Raw genomic sequence first — 20,651 nt, forward strand, 5'->3', positions numbered from 1 at the left:
TCCTCGAGAAATCTATCTAGGCTCCAGAGAGAAGATTGGAGGGGGGGTTGGGTTTTGGTCAAAGGCATCGGTAGCCTCATGGCCCGATGGTAAAAGCTGTTTCTAGATTTTGCCTGCGTGCGAGTGTGTGTGAGGAAGAGGCAGAGAGCGACAGAAAGACACAGGCAGGGACGGACAGAACGTGGGAACATGAGTGGACAGGGAGAGACAATGAGGGCACTGAGCCGAGGTCTGTGTGCTTCCTCAGGCGTCTCGCTGCTCTCAGCCCCTCGCGGGGTCAAAGGTGAGCCGTCAGCCACTGGAGCCTTCTCACCCACAGAGAAAGACTGCCACGTCTCTGCGCTAAAGTCCTTTCATTTCCAATTGGCATGAAAAACAACAGACGTTTAAGCTGCCAAAAGACATCAATCAGACCACAATGAAACAGTTACAAATGTCCATCAACTGTCCAATACTTTGTAAAAGGCAAAACACGGCGGGGAAAAAGCAATGGCGACCCTAAGAAATAGTAACCAGTGATAAATATTAAGTCTGTAGTGTGGAAAGGGTGACAGTATGTGTGTTATTCAATGAGTGATCACCAAATAAGTGTTACAACCTTAAGTAAACACCCCAAAGTGGAGCTACTTATGTTATTTAAGGTTATTTTTTTTGGGGGGGGACTGTTGCCCCCCCCACGATTCAAATGCCATTTGGCCAGACGGGAGAGAGCTCTGTCAGCAGAGCAGAAACCATTCGACACCGCCGGAGAGCGACGGCAGCAAAGGACAACAACAAAAAAAGAACACAGGACTGTAAGCGGTGAGAGGAAGAATGGATGAAGGCTCGTGTGTGTGTGTGTGCGTGTGTGTGTGTGTGTGTGCGTGTGTGTGTGTGTCTGTGTGTGTCTGTGTGTGAGGGCACGCACAACAGTTTAAGTGAGTGAACATACTCACTTTGAGGAGAGGAATTTGAGGATAGAAAAGGCAATTATTGAATACTATTTGAAGTGCTTATCGCTGTGAACACCCTTAGGAGCGAATTCACAAAGAATGGTCTGCGCTCGCTGATAGCACCGTGAATTGCGCCCCAATTGCGGCCGCGGTCCGCACCGTCTGAACGTCCGATTCACAAAAGATAATGCGCTGATGATATGACGGCGCAAACGCGTTTCGCAGCTGAGGGCAACTTGCCCTTGTTTTGCATCTGGTCACAATTATCCGTGTGACAAATTAAATAATTCGTGCGTCCATACGTCAGCGGGGGGTGGGAGTGGGGGGCACGGGACACTTTTTTGTTTCGTTCAATTAGTTAAAGGGGTCAAATTAATACAAATACTAAAATAACAAAAACACACTGATTTTATTTATTTTATTTGGAGAAATGGGAAAGGGGCACGCGCAGGGGAGTCTCTATTATGCAGTAGTTATTTTGATTGAAAGTGTTTCATGAAAATGTAAAATTGAAAGGATAGGCTATAGGGTTCCCGAATCCAGATTATGATTTGAAAATAATCGATATTGTCCAGTTTGCGCCGGCTGCATAAGCCGCACAATCCTTTGGTGAATTCGCCACCTCCGTCTATGAGCTGCAGTGTGTGTCCAACCGGCCACGTGCAGGTATCCATCTTTACATGTCCCTGTATCTTGGTCTCAAGATAGAGGACGGAGGTAGCTTTCTTTAATGCTCCTCCATCCTCCTTTCAGCTCCCTGAGATGCAGCAAAATAGATCGGGGACTGGGCACGGAATACACGGGCATTAATTATTGAATTTTAAACAGTAAACAAGCAATTTTTCTCTCTTACCTTCTTCCCCTCTCTCGCTGTCTCGCTGCCCCCCCCCCCCAGACCTCCTTTATTCTTGTTAACATTCTATAAAACTAATTTGCTGCTGCGAGGAGACGGAGCAGCGTGCAGTAAACCGCGCAAAAGCCTCAGCGCAGGGCTGAGTATCGGAGACTCGCCTTCACAGGCTTAACAGAGCTGTACAACAAAGCAGGGGGGGAATAAACAAGCATCTGCCACCGAGACATCGGCCCTGGCCTTCTTTGCTGTTTGCTTTGCCTGTGTGCTCCTGTGCCCCCTTAACTGTAGAAATGATCACCTCAAGCAACAGACACGTATGCACACACACACGCGCACACGCGCACACACACACACACACACACACACACACACACACACACACACACACACAGGGCCATTTTATGTATGTACAAACATCACATACAAAGGGCATGTGTACACCCATGCACACATGCACACAGGCATGCACACACACACACACACACACACACACACACACACACACACACACACACACACACACACACACACACACACACAGCACCTCAGGGGCTGTCGTCAAAAAAGCCCAAGTCGGCCACAATAAAGGTGGGCCATAGTCATTAAAGAAAGCACTATATAATCATCAAGCCCTCGGCTGGGGGCCATCCACTACATAGAACTGCTGTAGGTCCTTTCCGTTGTGTATCTCAACGTGTCCCTAAGGGGAAAAGTGTGACTTTGGCAAAGGCTCTCGGAAACGGGAGACATCAAACGGCTTGAAACAACGTGTCGTAAACACAGCGTCTGCAAGAAAGGGGGCCGGTGCTCCCGTGAGACCACCTCTCCTCAGGGCTCAAATATTTCCCCCCCTGGAATGATCGCCCCCTTATACAGCACCATAGCAGATTGCCCCCCGAATGAGACCTTGAAGAGCATTTATCTTGTCATTGCGGTAACGTAGCTGAGCGCTCTGAGCCGCCGCAGCGAGACACGGGATGAGATTAAGGATTGTTTTTACTCTATTTCTCAGTTCACCTGAAGCCAGACAGCTTTCAGAATCATATCACGTTCTCAGGTATCATTGAAAGTACGGCTGGGCGATATTGTATAAACATACGTATGTATGTGATTTTTTTTTTTCCATACCTCCATATAGACAATTTGGCTATACTTTTGAGATATTTACACATAAGTAATATTTGAGAAAAAATCATTAGCAGGCAGAGACAATGATTTTAACACAACAGTCTACGAAGTTAGGGTTATCGTACAATTGAACTTTATCATGATATTACCATAAGCTGGTAGCTCAGGCGGTAGAGCTGGTGGTCTAGTGATCTAAAGGTTGCTGGTTTGATCCCAGGCTCCTCCTGCTAGCATGCTGTAGTGTCCTTGAGCAAGACACTTAACCCCTAATTGCTCCCGATGGCTGCGTCCGTCGGTGTTTGAATAATTGTAAGTCGCTTTGGATAAAAGCGTCTGCTAAATGCAATGTAATGTAATGTAATGTAATAAATATAATTGAGACAAAATCCAGTCTCATATCAAAATACCAATATTATGTGGATATATTGCCCAGCCCCATTTGAAAGCCTATTTTAACCTCCGATTTTGTTAAAAAATCGACATCAATTTAATCATGATGCCTGTGTCCATAAGTCACGAGATTTAATGGCCGAATGGATGAACGTTTATACGAACTACTTCACAAAAAACAAAAAACGCACACGAAAAAAACATGGCAGATACTATCATACAAAGACAAAGGTATAGGCTACTTTTACGTCTCAACTCTGTTCCCATCACCAATATGGAGCAGAAACTCATGGATCCCCCTACGCAGGCGTTATCCTGTGATTGATTGCTGAGCACTCAGGCCGGCCCAGTGTGCTGATTCCAGCTCAGTGGGAGAGGCTGCCATCACGTTGCGCAGTCGCTGGTTAACCCGAACAAACAGGATAACCGAGGGGACCCAGTAGCTTTACACAGTGCAACTGACACAACCCGACATGTGACCCCCTCCATAGTCTCTCTTTGTTTGTGTTGATTCATTAGAGCTCTTTCTATAGCCGCTCCGTTTATTTTTGTTTGTGTGTTTGTCTTCTTTACCTGCTGTTGAACTTCTCAGGGTGCTTCTCTCGCATCAGGTGAAAGCGGTGGGCGATGGAGGCGTCCTGTAATGGAAGGAAGACAGAACAAACATTACCCGGAGGGCTGCCCCGAGCGCGCCGCCGACTCGCGCTGGAACACCGTGCTCCACATCTGAGGTCGGGAGGTCAAACGGTGCCGCGTGCAGCGCTGGAGGACAGGCGCGCTACATACCTGACTTCTGAAGAACATCTCAAACATCCTCAACGGCTCCTCATCCCCCCTACTGCAGAGGTTTTCAAATACTTTTAAGCCAAAAGCGTACATGAAGAGTAGGGCTTGGCCAGGGATCACCAAATACAAGATTACCAGAGATTGTTGTGTTGTTTATATTACTCTATATTACACAATGAAAAAAAATATAAAAACGTCAACGTGAGGTTGTTTTGATAACAAGCGTTAATGTGCAAGATATTGGAACTTGAGGAAAAAAAACATCTGTGCTCCCGCCGCAGAATTTCAGCTTCTTGTATTTGCTTTTGGAAGTGTTTGCCTTTTAAAATAGATCATAAATGGTGTTGACTTACGTATTGTGTGTTAAGTAATGACCCAAGGCGAAGGCAAGGGCGAGGGCGACCACGGCCGCCCTCGTTTTTGCAACCCCCTCTGACCTCCGAGGGGCAGAGATGGGATGTGACCCCCATCATTCACGCAAGAAGAGCCTCACCAGGAGCTTCACTGACTGAACCAGCGTTTAAACCCCTGCGTGGGACACCGCTGCGTCTTGCTTTATTAATTGTCCCCCTGCCTGCGTTATTTCAGGACAATTTCAGACAGGACGACCGGATAAGATCAGATGTTCGGGCAGAATAAAAAAAATGGTAATGCAATGACACAACCGCTGAGAATGGGTTTAACATTTCATTATGGTTTACATTTACAGTACATTTTATTATGGTTTCATCGTGGTTTTCGGTTTAGTTTCACAGTTTAAAGTGGTAATCCACGAGATGGTCTGTGTTGGGCGGATTACACTACGGGTCGCAGAATTCCATTCCAAACAGCTTTGTTTGGAATTGTTTGTTTGTTTTCGACTGATCTTTGCATTCTTGCAGGAAAGGCAGACCCCACCACCAATAATGGAAACAGCATATAGAGTAAAACATGCATAACACCAATACATTGAATTGGCTGTTTTCTTATAATGTGCCAGTTAAAGAAAAAGGTAAAAAAAAGTGGGATTTTTTTTTAAACGTAATAATTATGGACTATCACTTTAATGGTTCACATTACAAAATAAACCTCAAAGCAAGAGCGGAAATATGGCAGTTGAATTTTCAAGCTTGCTTCTCGCTAGAAGGTGGACCCCCACCTCCGGCCAGACCGAGCCGCGACACAGTACATTAGGTGGTGGTCCGGACACTGTAGCCCTGAGTGGATGTAATCAGCCAGAACAGGCCACCCTTTAAACTGACCCCACTTAAGGAGATGACCACGGCCTGAGCTTGACCAGAGTCTCTGGTGCACTGCTCCCGGGTGTGATCTGTCTTTGGCAGAAACACATCCATCAAGCTCATGGTAAATTCAGGATGCATGGTGGTCCACAGATACTATCTGCTCTACTGTCATTTGACATCGAAATGCAGGGCTAACTTGGACGTCATTTCAGCATCTGAAGTGTGTGGTGGATGGGTGCCACACCAGAGCACAGGGGGGTGGGGGATGCGACACAGCGATATTTATCAGAAGGAAGAGGCTTTTTTCCGGTAAAGCTGCTGCAGCTCAAAGTTAGGGAAGTGGCGAGCGTTGGTCTGATCACCAGAATATGGACAAGATGATTACAACTTGCAACACCAGATGATGCATGACGCCATCACGAGCCCAAGTTAAAGTAAGATATATGATTGGAGATGCAGAGGGTCAAACCTCTTCCATCTTCGTGGCTTGGCTTATCTTAATGGCATATTGGTGTTCACTACTATGTTCTCATTCTTTAGTCATCTCCAGTAGGAGAAGGGAATAGAGTCCAGCGGGGTCCCTGAAATAGGTATTTAAGCGCCTCACAGTAAAACAGTTATGGAAAAGGATGTAAATTCATGTACAGAAAAGACAAAGAATACAGGTTGTGCAGGGTAGCATACAGTAGAGTTTGTGTAGTCGGTCATCTTTTTTGGTAAATTCATCCACCATCGACTTAATGCCAAAACACTTCACAAGAATGGGAAAACTGATTTTCTTTTATTTTCCCGAACATAGTTAAGATAAAGCATAAATGATGAATACAAGCCTTTGTTATTACTAATCAGTAGCTACTTAACCTGCAGTGGCTTTCTACATGACTCAGTAATAAGGACATTGATAATGATTGACGACAATGCGGCTAAAAATAAACAACCTTCCTCTCAATTGAGGTCTGGCCTTTTGCTCTGAACTGTCTGGCTAACCAGCATTCTCTGCTAAATTCAGGGCTGCATGAACTTTTGTTACAGTAGACTTGGAAAATAAGAGATGGAAAAAAACCCTGCCTTTTTTAGTCAAATGACGTGCTTAAACGTATTTGCCTTTCTTTTTTTTTTAAGCGGTATAATGTCAATTTTTTTGCTTTGTTTTACAGATGGGTGAAATTCAACTTTGTTAGTTATTCTAACCTGAGGAACCAAAGGAATAGCTGAACATTTCTTTGTTATGTATGTATGTATGTCGTGTATGTATCATAAAACTACATACACGAAGCTCAGATGATGCTCAATATAGGAACACATGATACATACAGTATATCTTGTGCATTTTCGTTTGCACTGTAGTTGGCTGTTGCCATAGAAGCAAAATGCACCTGTGAGTGCCTGGTCCAGTAGCCTGGCAACCTGCCAGCTGTGTGCAGGTGTTTCGGGAAGTCTGAAAAAAGACAAGTGGATAGGCCCAATGACACACGTCTTCTCTTGTCACCATCAAAACCATCCGCTTCTCCAGCTACTCTCTATAAACCTGGTTTCTGGTTTATATATACTGCTTATACCAGGGGATCTGACACAGGAAAGTCACACAACTACAAAGTGTGATTGCCGATATTGAGGGGAAGGAACCAAAAATAGACCGTGGCAAACTTTGACTCCAGCTTAAAGGCTGCGATTTCACCTCCGCGGGTCTAAGGTTACCTCATCATCAATACCCAGGGTGGATAAATAGAAAACACGGGGCAGTGTGCCGAAGGAGATTTGTTGACAACCCGCCTGCTGTGCTTGTGTGAGGATTAAAGTCATGTTTTCACTGATATTTGTTGATACACAGTGTGCCCGATGCAGTATGTGGGTCGGGGTCGTAGAAGAGTACCGACACATCCGAGGCTTTCCAATATCCAATTGCTCTGTCCGTGACGGTAGAATAACAAATCCGCTCTCTATCTCTGTCTCCCCGTATAGCAAGCAGCCACTTGAACTTTGTTGCGTTCGATTCCCGGGCAACCTCCAGCAGTGACAATGTGTGACATTTGCCGTCGCCCAGAGCAATGAAGGTTTGTTTTGATCCTGCCGTTTGAAGTTTCGTGCATGGGATGTGCGGCGGGTCGAGGCAGCAGAGGTTGCCGGAAGTGGGGAGAAGAAACAAACGAAACGACAGCAACAGCGACAACAAAATTGCTTGCCCGAAAATCTCGACACCTCCTCAATACCGAATCAACTTGCAGCGCACATTTTACCCCCCAGTGCATCTCAGACCGTTAATCAACCACAGCAGCAGCAACAACAATACCATACCTAGAATTTTGGTCATTTAATACCAACAAAGCACCAGACTGGCACTATGATAACGAATTGTCATTTTGGAGCTGCTCCATCTGTGGCCTTGTCAGAACAATAGGTAGCAGGTACTAATGTGACTCAGAGGAGACAGCATCACACCGAACATGTGACAGCGTGTCAGCGTGCACGTCAGAACGCACATGAGAATCTCCAAACCTGAATCCCTGTCAACTCGCTTGCATGAGGAAATATGCGAGGAGAGACAAAGGATCGATGGATTGCAAGTATGCGGACGTCTAAACGCGTGACTGCTAGTGGGAGTGCGCCCCTGAGAGCCGCTTTTCCCTTCGTCTTTAAGACGAGCCAGGTGTCACTCAGCATGGTCATTCATTACTGTGGTAACCTGGTCCGAACCTGGCAGCCGCTGACTTCCTGTCACTGATACTTCCCCTGACCTTCAGTCCCTGCCAGCACTACTCCTTCGCCCCCTCGATGCGCTCATGCATGCACATACACACACACACACACACACACACACACACACACACACACACACACACACACACACACACACACACACACACACACACACACACACACACACACACACACACACACGTACCAACGCACGCAGGTACACACACACTCACACACCTCTTCTCTGGAGACCTGGCGTGTTGTCTGAGTAAGCACTAACGTACCAATGCTGTCAAGTCAATGTCAGGGTAAAAAGTGAGGGGGCCTCGACCTTAAACACTGATATCGGAACGGTTCTTAACCTGCTGCCATCACAAACTAAAACTGCCCCGCCTTTCACTTGAATCGCAAATGTGAATCCCAAATGAGGAAAATCAACTGCAAGGTTCCCGCGTGCGGTCTTTCCTCAGGTCTAAATGTCACCTCAGAGGACACCTGGTCGCCGGAGTATCAGGCACTGATGTCGGCGGATACGCAGCATGTGTTGAGAAATGTCCTGGCCTGCGCTCCGGCCCTTTAATCTGCCACACTGCTGGACGGAGGTGTTGTTTTGACGGAGAGACAGGTCCTAAGGTTTCACCCCGACTTTCACGCTTCCTTGAGACACACGCACACACACACACGCCCGCACACACACACGCACGCACGCACACACACACACACACACACACACACTCATCTGCATATATCTGCTCATTCACCCAACCCGCATGCATACACTGCAACATGAGGTGATATCTTTAATGGCTGCTGACGTGACGTGATTTCCTTTACTCAGATTCCTCGCCCAAGATTCTTTCCAGGCCGGCACCCTTCCCGCACAATATTAACCATTGGTTACACTAGCCGTGGCGGTCCTTCCAAAAACCAACAAAGAATTGGACATGTCCTGTCCTGCACACGTCTGTTTGAGGTTGGTGTGAGGTTAGGGTTAGGGGTACATTATGATTTTGTTAGAAAGTATTCAAACAAATCTGGGGTTAATCGGGTGAACTGACGGAAACTGCAAATTTCCCATCAAGTATAAAGAGAACTTTACTTTGTGAAATTATATTAAATGAGCGCGCTGTGAATTTCAATGTAATAAATGTATTCCTTAATTAAGACCCCAGCTCAGCAGTGTATGCACACTTGGCTGGGTAAGAGGGGGAGCAATAAGAAATAAAATACTATATTATATAATACTATACAGTACAAGGACCAAAGGGAAGGAGTGGGGCAGACAGATGAAGAGGAAGTCCTGTGCACGGCATCCTCATATTAGCCAGCGTGCTCACGGAGAATCGAATGAGAATCGAATGTGTGTCAAAAACGGGGTCATTTAAATGTTTTCTGGCATTTGTTAGTTGAATATACCAGGGATTAGGAATGGACCAATACCACTTTTTTACTCCTGATACCAATTCTGAATTTTAAAGTTTAGGTATTGACCGATATTGAATGGACCTACTCCATTACTTTTATAGTAATGCTGAGTTCAAAATAAGTGATTCTGGCCTCATTTTCGACTCCCCGACAGGTTTTTGGAGATTGCCAAGCAAAGCTCCAAACTGCAGCAAAATCCTAGCGCGCTTCCGTGAGCGATGAGCGTGTGATGTGAACTGCTCACAACACGATCCGACTGTTCGCGGAGTGCTTGCAGACGCCGGCGAGATATTTCAGATACGAACGCACGAGATAAGCAGGTTTAATATCTGGGATCGAGTTGGGAGTGACGCAAAGAGCTACAGCCACTGAGAGCAGACGCGGGGTGAGGGTTGGGGAGTCGAGAAGGAGAGACGGGAAGACGGGAGTGCACAGAGCAGCCGCCAGAAACACATACCTTTTTTACTTTTGTTCTCTAGGTTTTTTAATATATTTGGGGTCAGAGTGGCTGCCTGTTGGTCGTTGGTTGGTCTAACGAGCAACAGGTAAAACCCCCATCCCCACACACACTCTGGAGAGGAGCCCTTGTTTGTGACAAAACGTGAATGGTTCCATTACCATGAACTGGTAATGGCGATTGACGAAGAGGTATCAGTGAATCCCTGAAATACACCAAAAAAAAACGAACAAGAACAAGTGAGATCAGTTGGCAAAGTTACCACTGGGACACACCGGAAGCGACATCGTCAGCGACACGTCCTTTGGCGATTTGTATTCCTTCCGGGTCCATCTTCATTCCGTCTACGACGTGCTCACATCACAACTAGCATTCTCAAGACCTTAAACTTCAACGTGGGAAATTCCTCAACTTTCAATGGTTTGCTTTCCTTTTCAACCTTTTACTTTTCATTTCATTCGCATTTGGAGTCTGTTTGTTCATTAACGTAGTTGGACTTGTTCCCAGTACAGCAGCTTTACAACGCGTTTTATCGCTGGAATGATAATATTTTCTTTACATAAGTGAGGATTAATTAGTGGGGGAAAATGTATTAGTTTGTTGATTTAACTCAGTAATCCAAGTTAAGATCGCACATCAGCGATTTTTACACATGTGGTTGATGTATACCAGGCTTGGTAATTAAATATTTTCACTAAATACGTCTTTTGAACGGACCTCTATGGGAATCTAGCTCCAGTTTTCTTCGTGCCTGGAGAAATAGAGCACGGGACCTTTAGGAACCCTGTGGCATGCGGCTTTGGTGTCGATGATGCTTCTGCTAGGTGTGACCTTCCTTGTTGATTAACATGGCAGCGTATCTGAAGCTGAACACTTTTGCGATGCTGATGTGTCGCTTCTGGTGTGACCCAGGGGTTAGTGGTTCCAGTTGAAGGCTTTGCTGACGAAGACTGCGATGTACAGTCGGCTCGACTATTAATGCACTTATTGTTAGACGCTTTGGACAAAAGCATCTACTAAATGGCATAACGTAATGTAATGTACACATGTCTTGATTTGTTGCAGCATGTACATCTTTGATTTGTTACACTGAAAACCTTGGCCTGGCCAGCGCCAAGCTCCAGACCATGTCAGCCACAATTAAGTCAGCAAGATAAAGTACAGATGACTGGTGAGGCTTTCAGGATTGGCCTTGCAAGCCTCAAAACACCATGGCAACACGGCTATGTGAAGCAGAGCGCTGTGCTGGGACGGCAGGAAGCTCTAACCCAATATGGTAATTGAACCAGATTTGGGGTCTGCTAATGATTACATCATTGGAGTGAGTCAGGCGTTAGCATTGCCCAGTTGTCGTTCACTCCAAGATACGCAGCCATCTGTCACCATGGCTCCTGGAGGAAAAGCGATCTGTCGCTTAGTTTAACGGCTATGTCACATTGGAGTACTGTCAAAACACTAGCCACAGGACCAGTAGTACACAGGAGTTGTATGTATCTGTGGTCAGAGTGTTGACCATTTTGCATGGATGACCATGCATTTAGGCTTAAAGTGAAAAAGACAGCTGTGCTGCAGTGTAATGTAGAATGAACACTGTTTTCTGAGCATTAACAAACACTCTGTTACACACACATATGTACATATAAAATACACATGCATATTTTAGAATGTGTGCATGCACAGACACATGCACAGTAGTGGGGCTATGGTTGCATAATGCTGTGGTTGTATGTTGTTTTGCTGCCAAGACCACCTGCACAATGTTACCTGTGTTTTGACCGTGTGCATACAGTATGTACCCTTCACCTTGTGTCATTGCCAGTAATTTATGCTCTGTGTGCAATGAGTTACATCTGTTTAGCTTTTAAAATTACATTAGAAGAATCATTCAATGAAAGCTTTACGATAATAAGAACTTTAGGGACGAGACGGGACAGAGTTTCCGTTATGTGGATGATTTATAGACAACTCAGCACACTTTTGAGGGTCATTATACTGGACAAACCACCCCCCCACCGCAAAAAAAACCTCACATCTGTTCCTTTAATGGCAGACTTGGCGGTGGCAACGCAGCTTTACCGGGTCTGCCCCATCGGCCTCTTTAGAGCTGATTGGTCGGACCCGGCTTGGAGAGTCTTCTTATATGTTGTTCTTTGTTTCAGTGGGGAGCTGAGGCACATGAGGGGGAAACAACTGCAGTCGTGAAGTACGTCCATGAGAAAACAAGCTGTCCTTTTGTAGTTTATCTCTCTGTGTGCCAGCAAGCCTTACTGTTACGTATGAATAAAGTCCTCACCATGTCGGCACTCCACTGCCTGAATGACTCCATCTTCCTCCCTAGACCTGTACATGTGGGTAGAGATGACCACAAGTGTCAGCAGGATCATACGGGAGGGACAGGGTGCCGGAGGAAAGGCGGACGGAGGACGAGCGGGAACTCCTCCGCCGTCAGCTAGAGCACGTCCTCGCCAGCGCGGATTCCCAGAGGGACAGACCGGACCTGCCGCGACCGGAGCCGCCACCACAACATCGCCGTCTTAGGGAGACACGAGCGCATCCGAGACGAGGAGTGGCGCGAGCACGCTGCGGTGCGTAGCTGGCCAACCGGGAGCCAGCCACAGGACCCATGTGGGTTCACCTTGCCCTCAGCCCATCCCCGCATCCCGGAGGAGGACCTCTGGGAGTAGTCGCCGGGACCCCGGCCCTGCCCAATGACCTGGAGGGCACCGGCCGGGGCTCCGCCACGCTCTTTGGTGCCGCGGGACGCTGTCTCCGCTTTCTATGCTGTCCCCTCTCTGTCCCCCGTAACCTCCCAGGGGTGGCACCACCACGAAGCCACAGACTGCTGCTCAAATGCCTGGGTAGGCGTGGTGGCGCCGCAGGCGACCTGACCACGTCCGGCGGGACTGCCACATGATGGAGGTTGGACAGGTGGTTTGGGTCGCTAGTCTGCCGGGCCCCTCCCCCAGTCGGGGAGGGACCTGGAACGTACCGGTAAGATTACAAAGGGGTCGACATCAGACTTTGGTAGACTCTGAATGTTCTATCATGGCTGGAGATTCGGTGTGTGCATGGGGATATTCACACGTATCCGGCGGTGCGGCTTGAAATTCGTTACCAAGGTAAAAAGCATAGGTTGAAGGCTCCGGTAAGGGAAGGGGCCTACCAAGTACCAGTAAGGCTACAAGGGGGTAGACATCAGGCTTTGCTGGACTCGGGCTATTCGCAGACATTGGTCCAGCAACGCCTGGTTCAACCTGGTGCTTTGGTGGAGGCGTCACAGGTAGAGGTTTGTTGTGTGCATGGGGATATTCACACGTATCCGATGGTCCGGCTCAAAATTCGTTATAAGGGAAAAAAAGGGTACAGTCGGTAGGGAGATGTGACAGTTGCGCGGCGCGGGGTGACGCTGAGGCGTCGTTAGTGGTTGCTGCAGTGTCAGTAGCAGAGGAGTCCTCACTGGGGTCTTCCCCGGTCCCAGTGGTCCCTTTCACAGATGATTTTCCGCTGGAGCAGTCGCGGGGCGATACCCTTTGAGGGGGAAGTTAAAATCGATGGTGTGTTGATGGGCCTCGACATCACGCTCACACACCTGTATTTTTTGCTGATTAGGGACAGGTTGTATCGAGTGAACCGTGACACTCAGTTGGGCGAGGGAATAAACCAGCTGTTGGTGCCGAAAATCCGCCGGGTAATGCTCTTCCAGGCAGCTCACCATAACCCGATGGCGGGGCACCTCGGACGCGATAAAACTCTGCGGATAATGGGCTGCTTCTATTGGCCGGTCATTTGGGCAGATGTGCACAAATGGTGCGCTGCTTGTCCCTCATATTAGTCAATCCTCTGGCTGCACCATTGAGGCCCCTTCCCATAGTCAAGGCGGTGTTCGAAGGACTCGGTATGGACCTCATCGGGCTGTTAGACTCACTGCTCAGGGATATCGTTTTGTGTTAGTCCTAGTGGATTATGCAACCCGGTAAACTGAAGCAGTGCCCCTGCGCAGTATTACGGCCAAAAGTGTGGTGCAGGCACTGTTTCAGATCATCTCCTGAGTTGGGATTCCAAAGGAAATCCTGACCGACCAGGGTACTTCCTTTATGTTGCGTACACTTTGGGAACTTTACAAGGTATTGGACGTCACATCCATTCGGACCAGCGCTTACCATCCCCAGACCGACGGTCTTGTGGAGCGCTTTAATAAAACACTCAAAAACATGATTCGGAAGACAATTGGACCCCCTGTTGTTTGCGGTGCGGGAGGTTCCCCAGGCCTCCACGGGATTTTCTCCCTTTGAGCTCTTTTTCGGCAGGAGACCCGCGTGTTAGACCTAATTAAAGAAAACTGGGAAGAGGGTCCTAGCACCAGTAAGAACGAGATACAGCACATTATAGACCTGAGAGAAAAGCTACATGCGATGGGACAGCATTCACGGGAGAATTCGCTCCGGGTCCAGGAACGGAAGTGGCCCGACTCAGACAATTTGCACCGGGAGATAGGGTGTTAGTGTTGCTCCCTACATCCAGCTCGAAATTACTCGCCAAGTGGCAACAGCCCTTTGTGGTCACACGGCAGGTTAGGGATGTCGATTATGAGGTTGTACAGTCAGACAGGGGCGGGCTGACGCAGATCTATCACCTGAACTTCCTGAAGCAGTGGAAGGAGGCAGTGTCCATGTGTACGGGCCCTTTCCAGTAACCATCTAACATGTGGCCATGTTACAATGGCAGTTTTCTGATGTCTTTTCCCCCCTGCCGGGCCGTACGTCCCTCATACACCACCATGTGGAGACGACCAGCACAGGTTGTGCAGGCAGAATTGAAGGCTATGCTGGACATTGGGGTGATAGAGGAGTCCACTAATGACTGGTCTAGTCCCATCGTGCTGGTGGGTAAGCCCGATGGGTCAGTCCGGTTTTGCACGGACTACCCAAGTTCGACGCCTACCCAATGCCCCGAATTGATGAACTTCTCAACCGGTTAGATACTGGCAGATTCCCTTGTTTCAGGAGTCCAGGGAAAATTTTGGCTTATACCACTTTCAAACACTTCCGTTCGGGTTGTTGTGTAAGAGACTCATGGACCACATCCTGCGTTTACATGTAGCATACGCTGCGGCCTACATAGATGACGTAATCATTCACAGCAACACCTGAGTGTGGAATATGCGGGGCATATGTGGGCACTGTGCTTGAGTCCCTGAGGCGGGCTGGGCTCACCGTCAACCCAAAAAAGTGTGCCATGGGACGTCGGGAGATATGGTCTGGGTCCGATCAATCAGCTCTAAAGAGGCTGATTGGGCAGACCCGGCTTCTTATATGAGAGTCTTCTTATATGTTGTTCTGTCTTTCAGAGGGGAGCTGAGGGGCATGAGGCAGAAACGACTGGAGCACGTCCACAAGAAAACAAACTCTGTCAATCTTTTTTGTAGTTTATCTTTCTGTGTGCCAGCGAGCCTTTCTGTTACGCATATGAATAAGGTCCTCACCATGTCGGCGCTCCACTGCCCGAATGACTCCCTCCCTAGACCTGTACATGTGGGTAGAGACGCCCACAGGCATATTTAGTAACTACAGTGTCTTTTGTATTATCTGGGCGGGTGCATTCAGAGCAGCAGCAGTGAGGCCTGCTTACCACCACGCCCATGCTGAGAAAAGAGGAAATTAGGGTGCTGCTGTGTTTGCTTGGCACAGAAACACCATTTCCCAGGCTGGGACTACCCCACTATTTATAGCAAGCCACAGTTATCACTTTGTTGCCAGGGATTCATAGACTGATAACCAATAATGCAATAACAAACAAACAAATAAGTCATTAATATAGATTTAAAGTATTAGTGTGAATTGAGTGAACTGTCAGAGAATTTCACATATTTCTTCATGTGAAATAACCCTACTTCATTTTGGTTAGTGCGTGATAATGATAAATCATGATTTCTACACTCTGTCTCAGTAATTATTTCCATAAAATGTGATATTATAGAGAGGGCCAAACGCCTAGAATTGTTTACGCTTTTCTCCGTTAGGCCTTGTGTGCAGTAATTTTATCATTGTGTTTCTGCTTTCATTTGGTTTCATAATTTGCGGATGGTCCCTTATTCCCTGTGCTCATAGCAGCATTTGTTTCAGGTATGCTGACTGAATGACCGATATTACAGGGCAGCAGAGACGAGCAGTGAGAAACAGAGTAGGCGGGTTGACGCAGGAGTACAGTGTAACGTCTTGATTCATTTACAAGTGTCACTTATTCATAGTTGCCTTGACATTACATTTTACTTTTCCTTTAAACAGGAACAAATACATTCGAAAGTAAAGCCATAACTTCAAGTTAGCAGTGATGACAAAAATTATATGTTGATGAAAAATATTTTTTCTTCTCCAAAAAGTACGTGAGCTTCATGCTGCCATGTCTCCATGTCTCTGGAGTCTGATAATAAACCTTAATCCTGATTTGTATGGAGGATTTAGAAGAGCATGGTCTTGGAGTGTTCACAGCCCATATGGACAAATTCACAACTTGGGACTACATCGGAGCACTACAGACTGTTTGGAACAGCTTCACAAGGGTTTGTGGCCCCAAAAAAAGAATATCTGAATTTTATACCGACTTTCCCTTTGGGACATGCTGAGATAAAGGGTTGCTAAGCAACTGGAACCGGGCAACAGGCGCCTTTCTTCTCATTAAAAGAGGAAACGGTCATTAAAACTCGCTCGAAGAAAGATAAACAAAGCCCTATGATGATGTTGCAAATATTGCTAATGGGGCCAAGTAACCTGAGGGCCATGCTGGTATTGTGCCAGATGTTTGCCTTCAACCAGATGTTGGGGAATGAGAGGAGAGATGCTCTGTGTGTATCATAATTCATTTGCTACATTGCTTTTAAAGATGAGAGTTCACTGTAGGTAAAGGAATAATGATCCATTTAATCTTGATTTGATTTGTTTTGCTTCTACACCCCGACGTTTAGAGATACAAAAATGTTTCTTCAAAAGTTTCCTTCCCCTACACAAGCGGTTCCGCCGACCAAAATGTAGGCAGTATCTGCGCTGTGCGGGCTGAGTGCGTCTCCTTACCACTCCTATGGAGAAGTAGTTGTTGACGATGCTGTAGGGGACGGGATCGCCTTTCTCCTCCTTGTCGTCGGGGATGATGTCGATATTCCAGCGGTCTAGCACTACGTCTGTGCTGTGCTCGATGTCCCGCAGGAACTTCAGCAGGCTGCCCCCCTCATAGCCTGCAGTGGGGGAGACCGATGCCATCATATGTTTATATGTGTGTGTTCCTGTAGAGTAACGCAGGAGTCATTTTGTGCTTTTAAAGAACACTCTGAGCGATCCTCTTGATAAGTGATTAAGTATGAAGGTTCTGGACCTCACCAAACAATTACCAAGAATCTGAGCCCGACCCCCTCCTAATGGTAGGGTGGAAAGAATGCACAATGGCAGTAATTAGGCGGCCATCTCGAGAACCCCCCCAACCAGCGCACCCCTGGTTCCACAAAGTTCAGATATGCATGGCAGCCTCTCTGGGAGACTGGCAGCAGCGCTGGTTACAATCGGCAGGTGGTCTCAAAACCAGGCCCCAAACTGGTGATCAGCGATGGGAGTATGACACAACACGCTGCGGAGGTGTGAGGTGTTAATGAGCGTTATCACACCAGGGGAGCCATGTGCGATGTACTGCGTGTGTATATGTGTGTGTGTGTGTGTGTGTGTGTGTGTGTGTGTGTGTGTGTGTGTGTGTGTGTGTGTGTGTGTGTGTGCCTGTGCGTGTGTACGTGCTCGGAAGCACATTTATTTTTCAGACACACTGGCAATACCGTTCCAGAGTCTAAGAGCAAGGCCAATAACAAGCGTTCCCTCTTTCCTTACAGTTTCTCATGTTAATGGTAACATGCACACTTACAGACACTTGGATCTAAGAGCTTGAGTGCAAATACAGACTTGGTAACCCTGAGGTAGTCTTCGGGTTAGAGATGACAACAAATATTAGCAACGAACTTTTGAGCTCAATGCCGACATACGCATACACATGTTCATTTATCTGAGCAAACATACGCCTGTCATCACTTGGGAGACCGTTCAAACCACTTTCCATTCATAGGCACACACATGCTCAACTTTACTGGTGTGTCTTCTTGTTTACCGTCTGGAAATGAAGGAGGAGTGCATGGGCCGCACGCCTCCACAAACAGCTTACCCTCTCGCCGACAGCGTTTGCCTATCTAATTGTTCATCAAGCTAAATGGTTGCAGAAAATCCAGCTGTTACTCCAGCGTTTCTGGGAAACATGATATATTCAACGGTTCCTAAGCCCCCAGGATCTGTCAGGCTATTGGCTCCTGACAAAATATCATTCACAAGCCTCGGTAAGAGCTCAGTTGGCCTTCAAAGCGGGGACAATCAGGCTGTCATAATCAGCCTGTGCAATTATTGGCCCAAAGTATTAAAACTAGCCAATAGTTGGCAAGGGATTCATAGCACCAGAACTGCTTTGCATATTAACAGCTTCCCATTTGACACACAGTCTCTCTCACGCCCCTTCACTAGCCCCAACATCCATCAAGAGACACACACACACACTACACGCACACACACACACGCATGCACGCACACACACACACACACACACACACACACACACACACACACACACACACACACACACACACACACACACACACACACACACACACACACACACACACACACACACACACACACACACACACACACACACACACACACACACAGTGGGAGTCTCACCTCCTCCCCACCGTAGGCAACGTGCCAGGTCGTTCCCTGTGCCCAGAGGGAGAATGGCCACCGGGGGATGCCTGGCAAAGTTGGCCTTGTCTGCAGACAAGACAGATCACCATTAGATTTTCCTGCAGTCACAAAGATAGCCAGTCAAGGTGCTAATGGAGGCGGTGTTTGGGTTGGAGTTGGAAGGTTGAAGGTTCATGTAATAGCTGAGACTCCATAGCCATTATTATTGCATTAGTTAGTCATTAATAATATAATAGCTCATATAGTATGCTATCACATGAATTGAGTCCAGATGATGTCGCTTACCTATGCAGTCTAAGATCCAGCCTACGGTGCCGTCACCTCCGCATGCAAGCACCCGGAAGTCAGGGACATCATGGAAAAAGTTGAGCCTTGGAAAGCAAAGGGCAGAGTAGAATTGGGACATCAATAAAAACATGCACCAAAATGTTTGTTCTGTCCCTTTTAGATTAGTAAGCGCGAACGTTCAACTTATTCATGTGTGGCTCAAGCTCTTATAAATTAAATTCAACTAAATTCAACTAAATTCAGTTCAATTCAATTCAATTCAATTCAATTCAATTCAATTCAATTCAATTTAATGCAAAAGTCTTTATTGATACGGGGGAAAAATAAGTTTGCAATGCCAAAGCAAAAGGAAAACAAAAAAATGAATAAAAAATAAAATAAAAATAGAGAAATGTACATCCTTCAGTCAAAAATATTGATCGAATGTAACCAGCAAAAAGCAGAACGATGAAGTGTAAACAATGCTTTTAATATATTTTCTGTATATACAGATAAGTGGAGGTAACATTGAAAATAAAATTGGAACTTTGCAGTTAAAATATGTATACAGATAAATGAAGATAACCTAGTATAGAAAAATGTAAACTTTGTTGCTTAAAAAATAACGACACATTATATAACAACTATTACAATATACGATTTTGACCAATCTCTGGCTGGGATCAGAGGAGGGTGGTGGAGGCGGGGGTGTCCCCTTCAAAGGGTCATTTTAATGTGAGGTGGGACAAAGCTGTCAACAGCAGCTTTCATCTGACTCCAAAAAGAGACAGCTGCCTACGGTACACTGCCACCCCCAACACCCGCTACCTGGCTCTGGACAATTTCCAGCCCTGACCCCTCAATAAACCACGACCATACATACTGCACCGCCATGCGACAGAAATAAGATCCGTGTTTCATATGTTCTACTCTCTTGTCTACACACAAGACAAGACACACATTACACAACACCGTAGCATTTGTGGGACGCGAAGCAGTGCTGATGCTTTCCTCTTCTGCTTCGATGTTGCCATTAAAGTATTTCTATTTCTGGTGCCAGTTCCCTCTTCAAAAAGGCCTCCTGGACACCAGGCCCTCTACTGGCCATTCAGAAAACAACATCTGCCCGACGCCGCGCTCTTCTACAGAACCAGCATGCCACCACAGCAGGGACATTTCCACGACAAGGAGCAAGCGCATGTAGCATCCAACCAAAACACTTGCACGCCAACATGAAATATTTATTCGCTGTGCGGGCAGGAATGGTTTGTAGCCATGCTTTATGCATGAAGAGAGCGCATCGGAGGGCCAAGCAGAGGAGCGGGATCCGAGAAACAGTCACTACATTGACGACTGGAATGACTGGCTATTTACAATCTTTAGACAAATTGCTCTCGGGTGTCCGTTGAGCCTGTTCCTAGGGAGCACATGGTAACAGAGTTGGTTTAAAGACCTCGATGCACTCTGCCATGATGTCGCTGTCAGCGTTCACTAATCTGTGTGTTTGTTTGCATGTGCTTGAGTATGAGGGATGTACATGTTGACTGCGTTATTATTTTATGCACAGTAAATATATGTTCTTGCATCTCTCTCTTTCTCTCAATTGGTGATCTATCAGCCAATTATACAACCTAAACTTATTGAGCCACTATAATAAAAAAACATTTGGACTCTTCAGTTCATTTAACTGTGGCCTTCTGCCTGATGCAC

The 20,651-nt window shown here is 46.7% G+C and overlaps 1 protein-coding gene across 1 annotated transcript in view; it reads right to left on the reverse strand.

Annotated features, from left to right (window-relative positions):
* dgkg (diacylglycerol kinase, gamma) overlaps positions 1 to 20,651 on the reverse strand; it is a gene marked incomplete at both ends in the record, with an annotated part of 75,166 nt that overhangs the window by 33,436 nt on the left and 21,079 nt on the right. The window contains 4 exons of the mRNA XM_080018764.1: positions 3,877 to 3,941; positions 16,959 to 17,119; positions 18,651 to 18,740; positions 18,960 to 19,045. Of these exons, the coding sequence (XP_079874890.1) occupies positions 3,877 to 3,941; positions 16,959 to 17,119; positions 18,651 to 18,740; positions 18,960 to 19,045 (402 nt within the window). The remainder of the gene's footprint in view (positions 1 to 3,876; positions 3,942 to 16,958; positions 17,120 to 18,650; positions 18,741 to 18,959; positions 19,046 to 20,651) is intronic.

The sequence above is a fragment of the Zeus faber genome (assembly GCF_960531495.2).
Source record: "Zeus faber genome assembly, chromosome: 18".
Taxonomy (NCBI): Eukaryota; Metazoa; Chordata; class Actinopteri; order Zeiformes; family Zeidae; genus Zeus; species Zeus faber.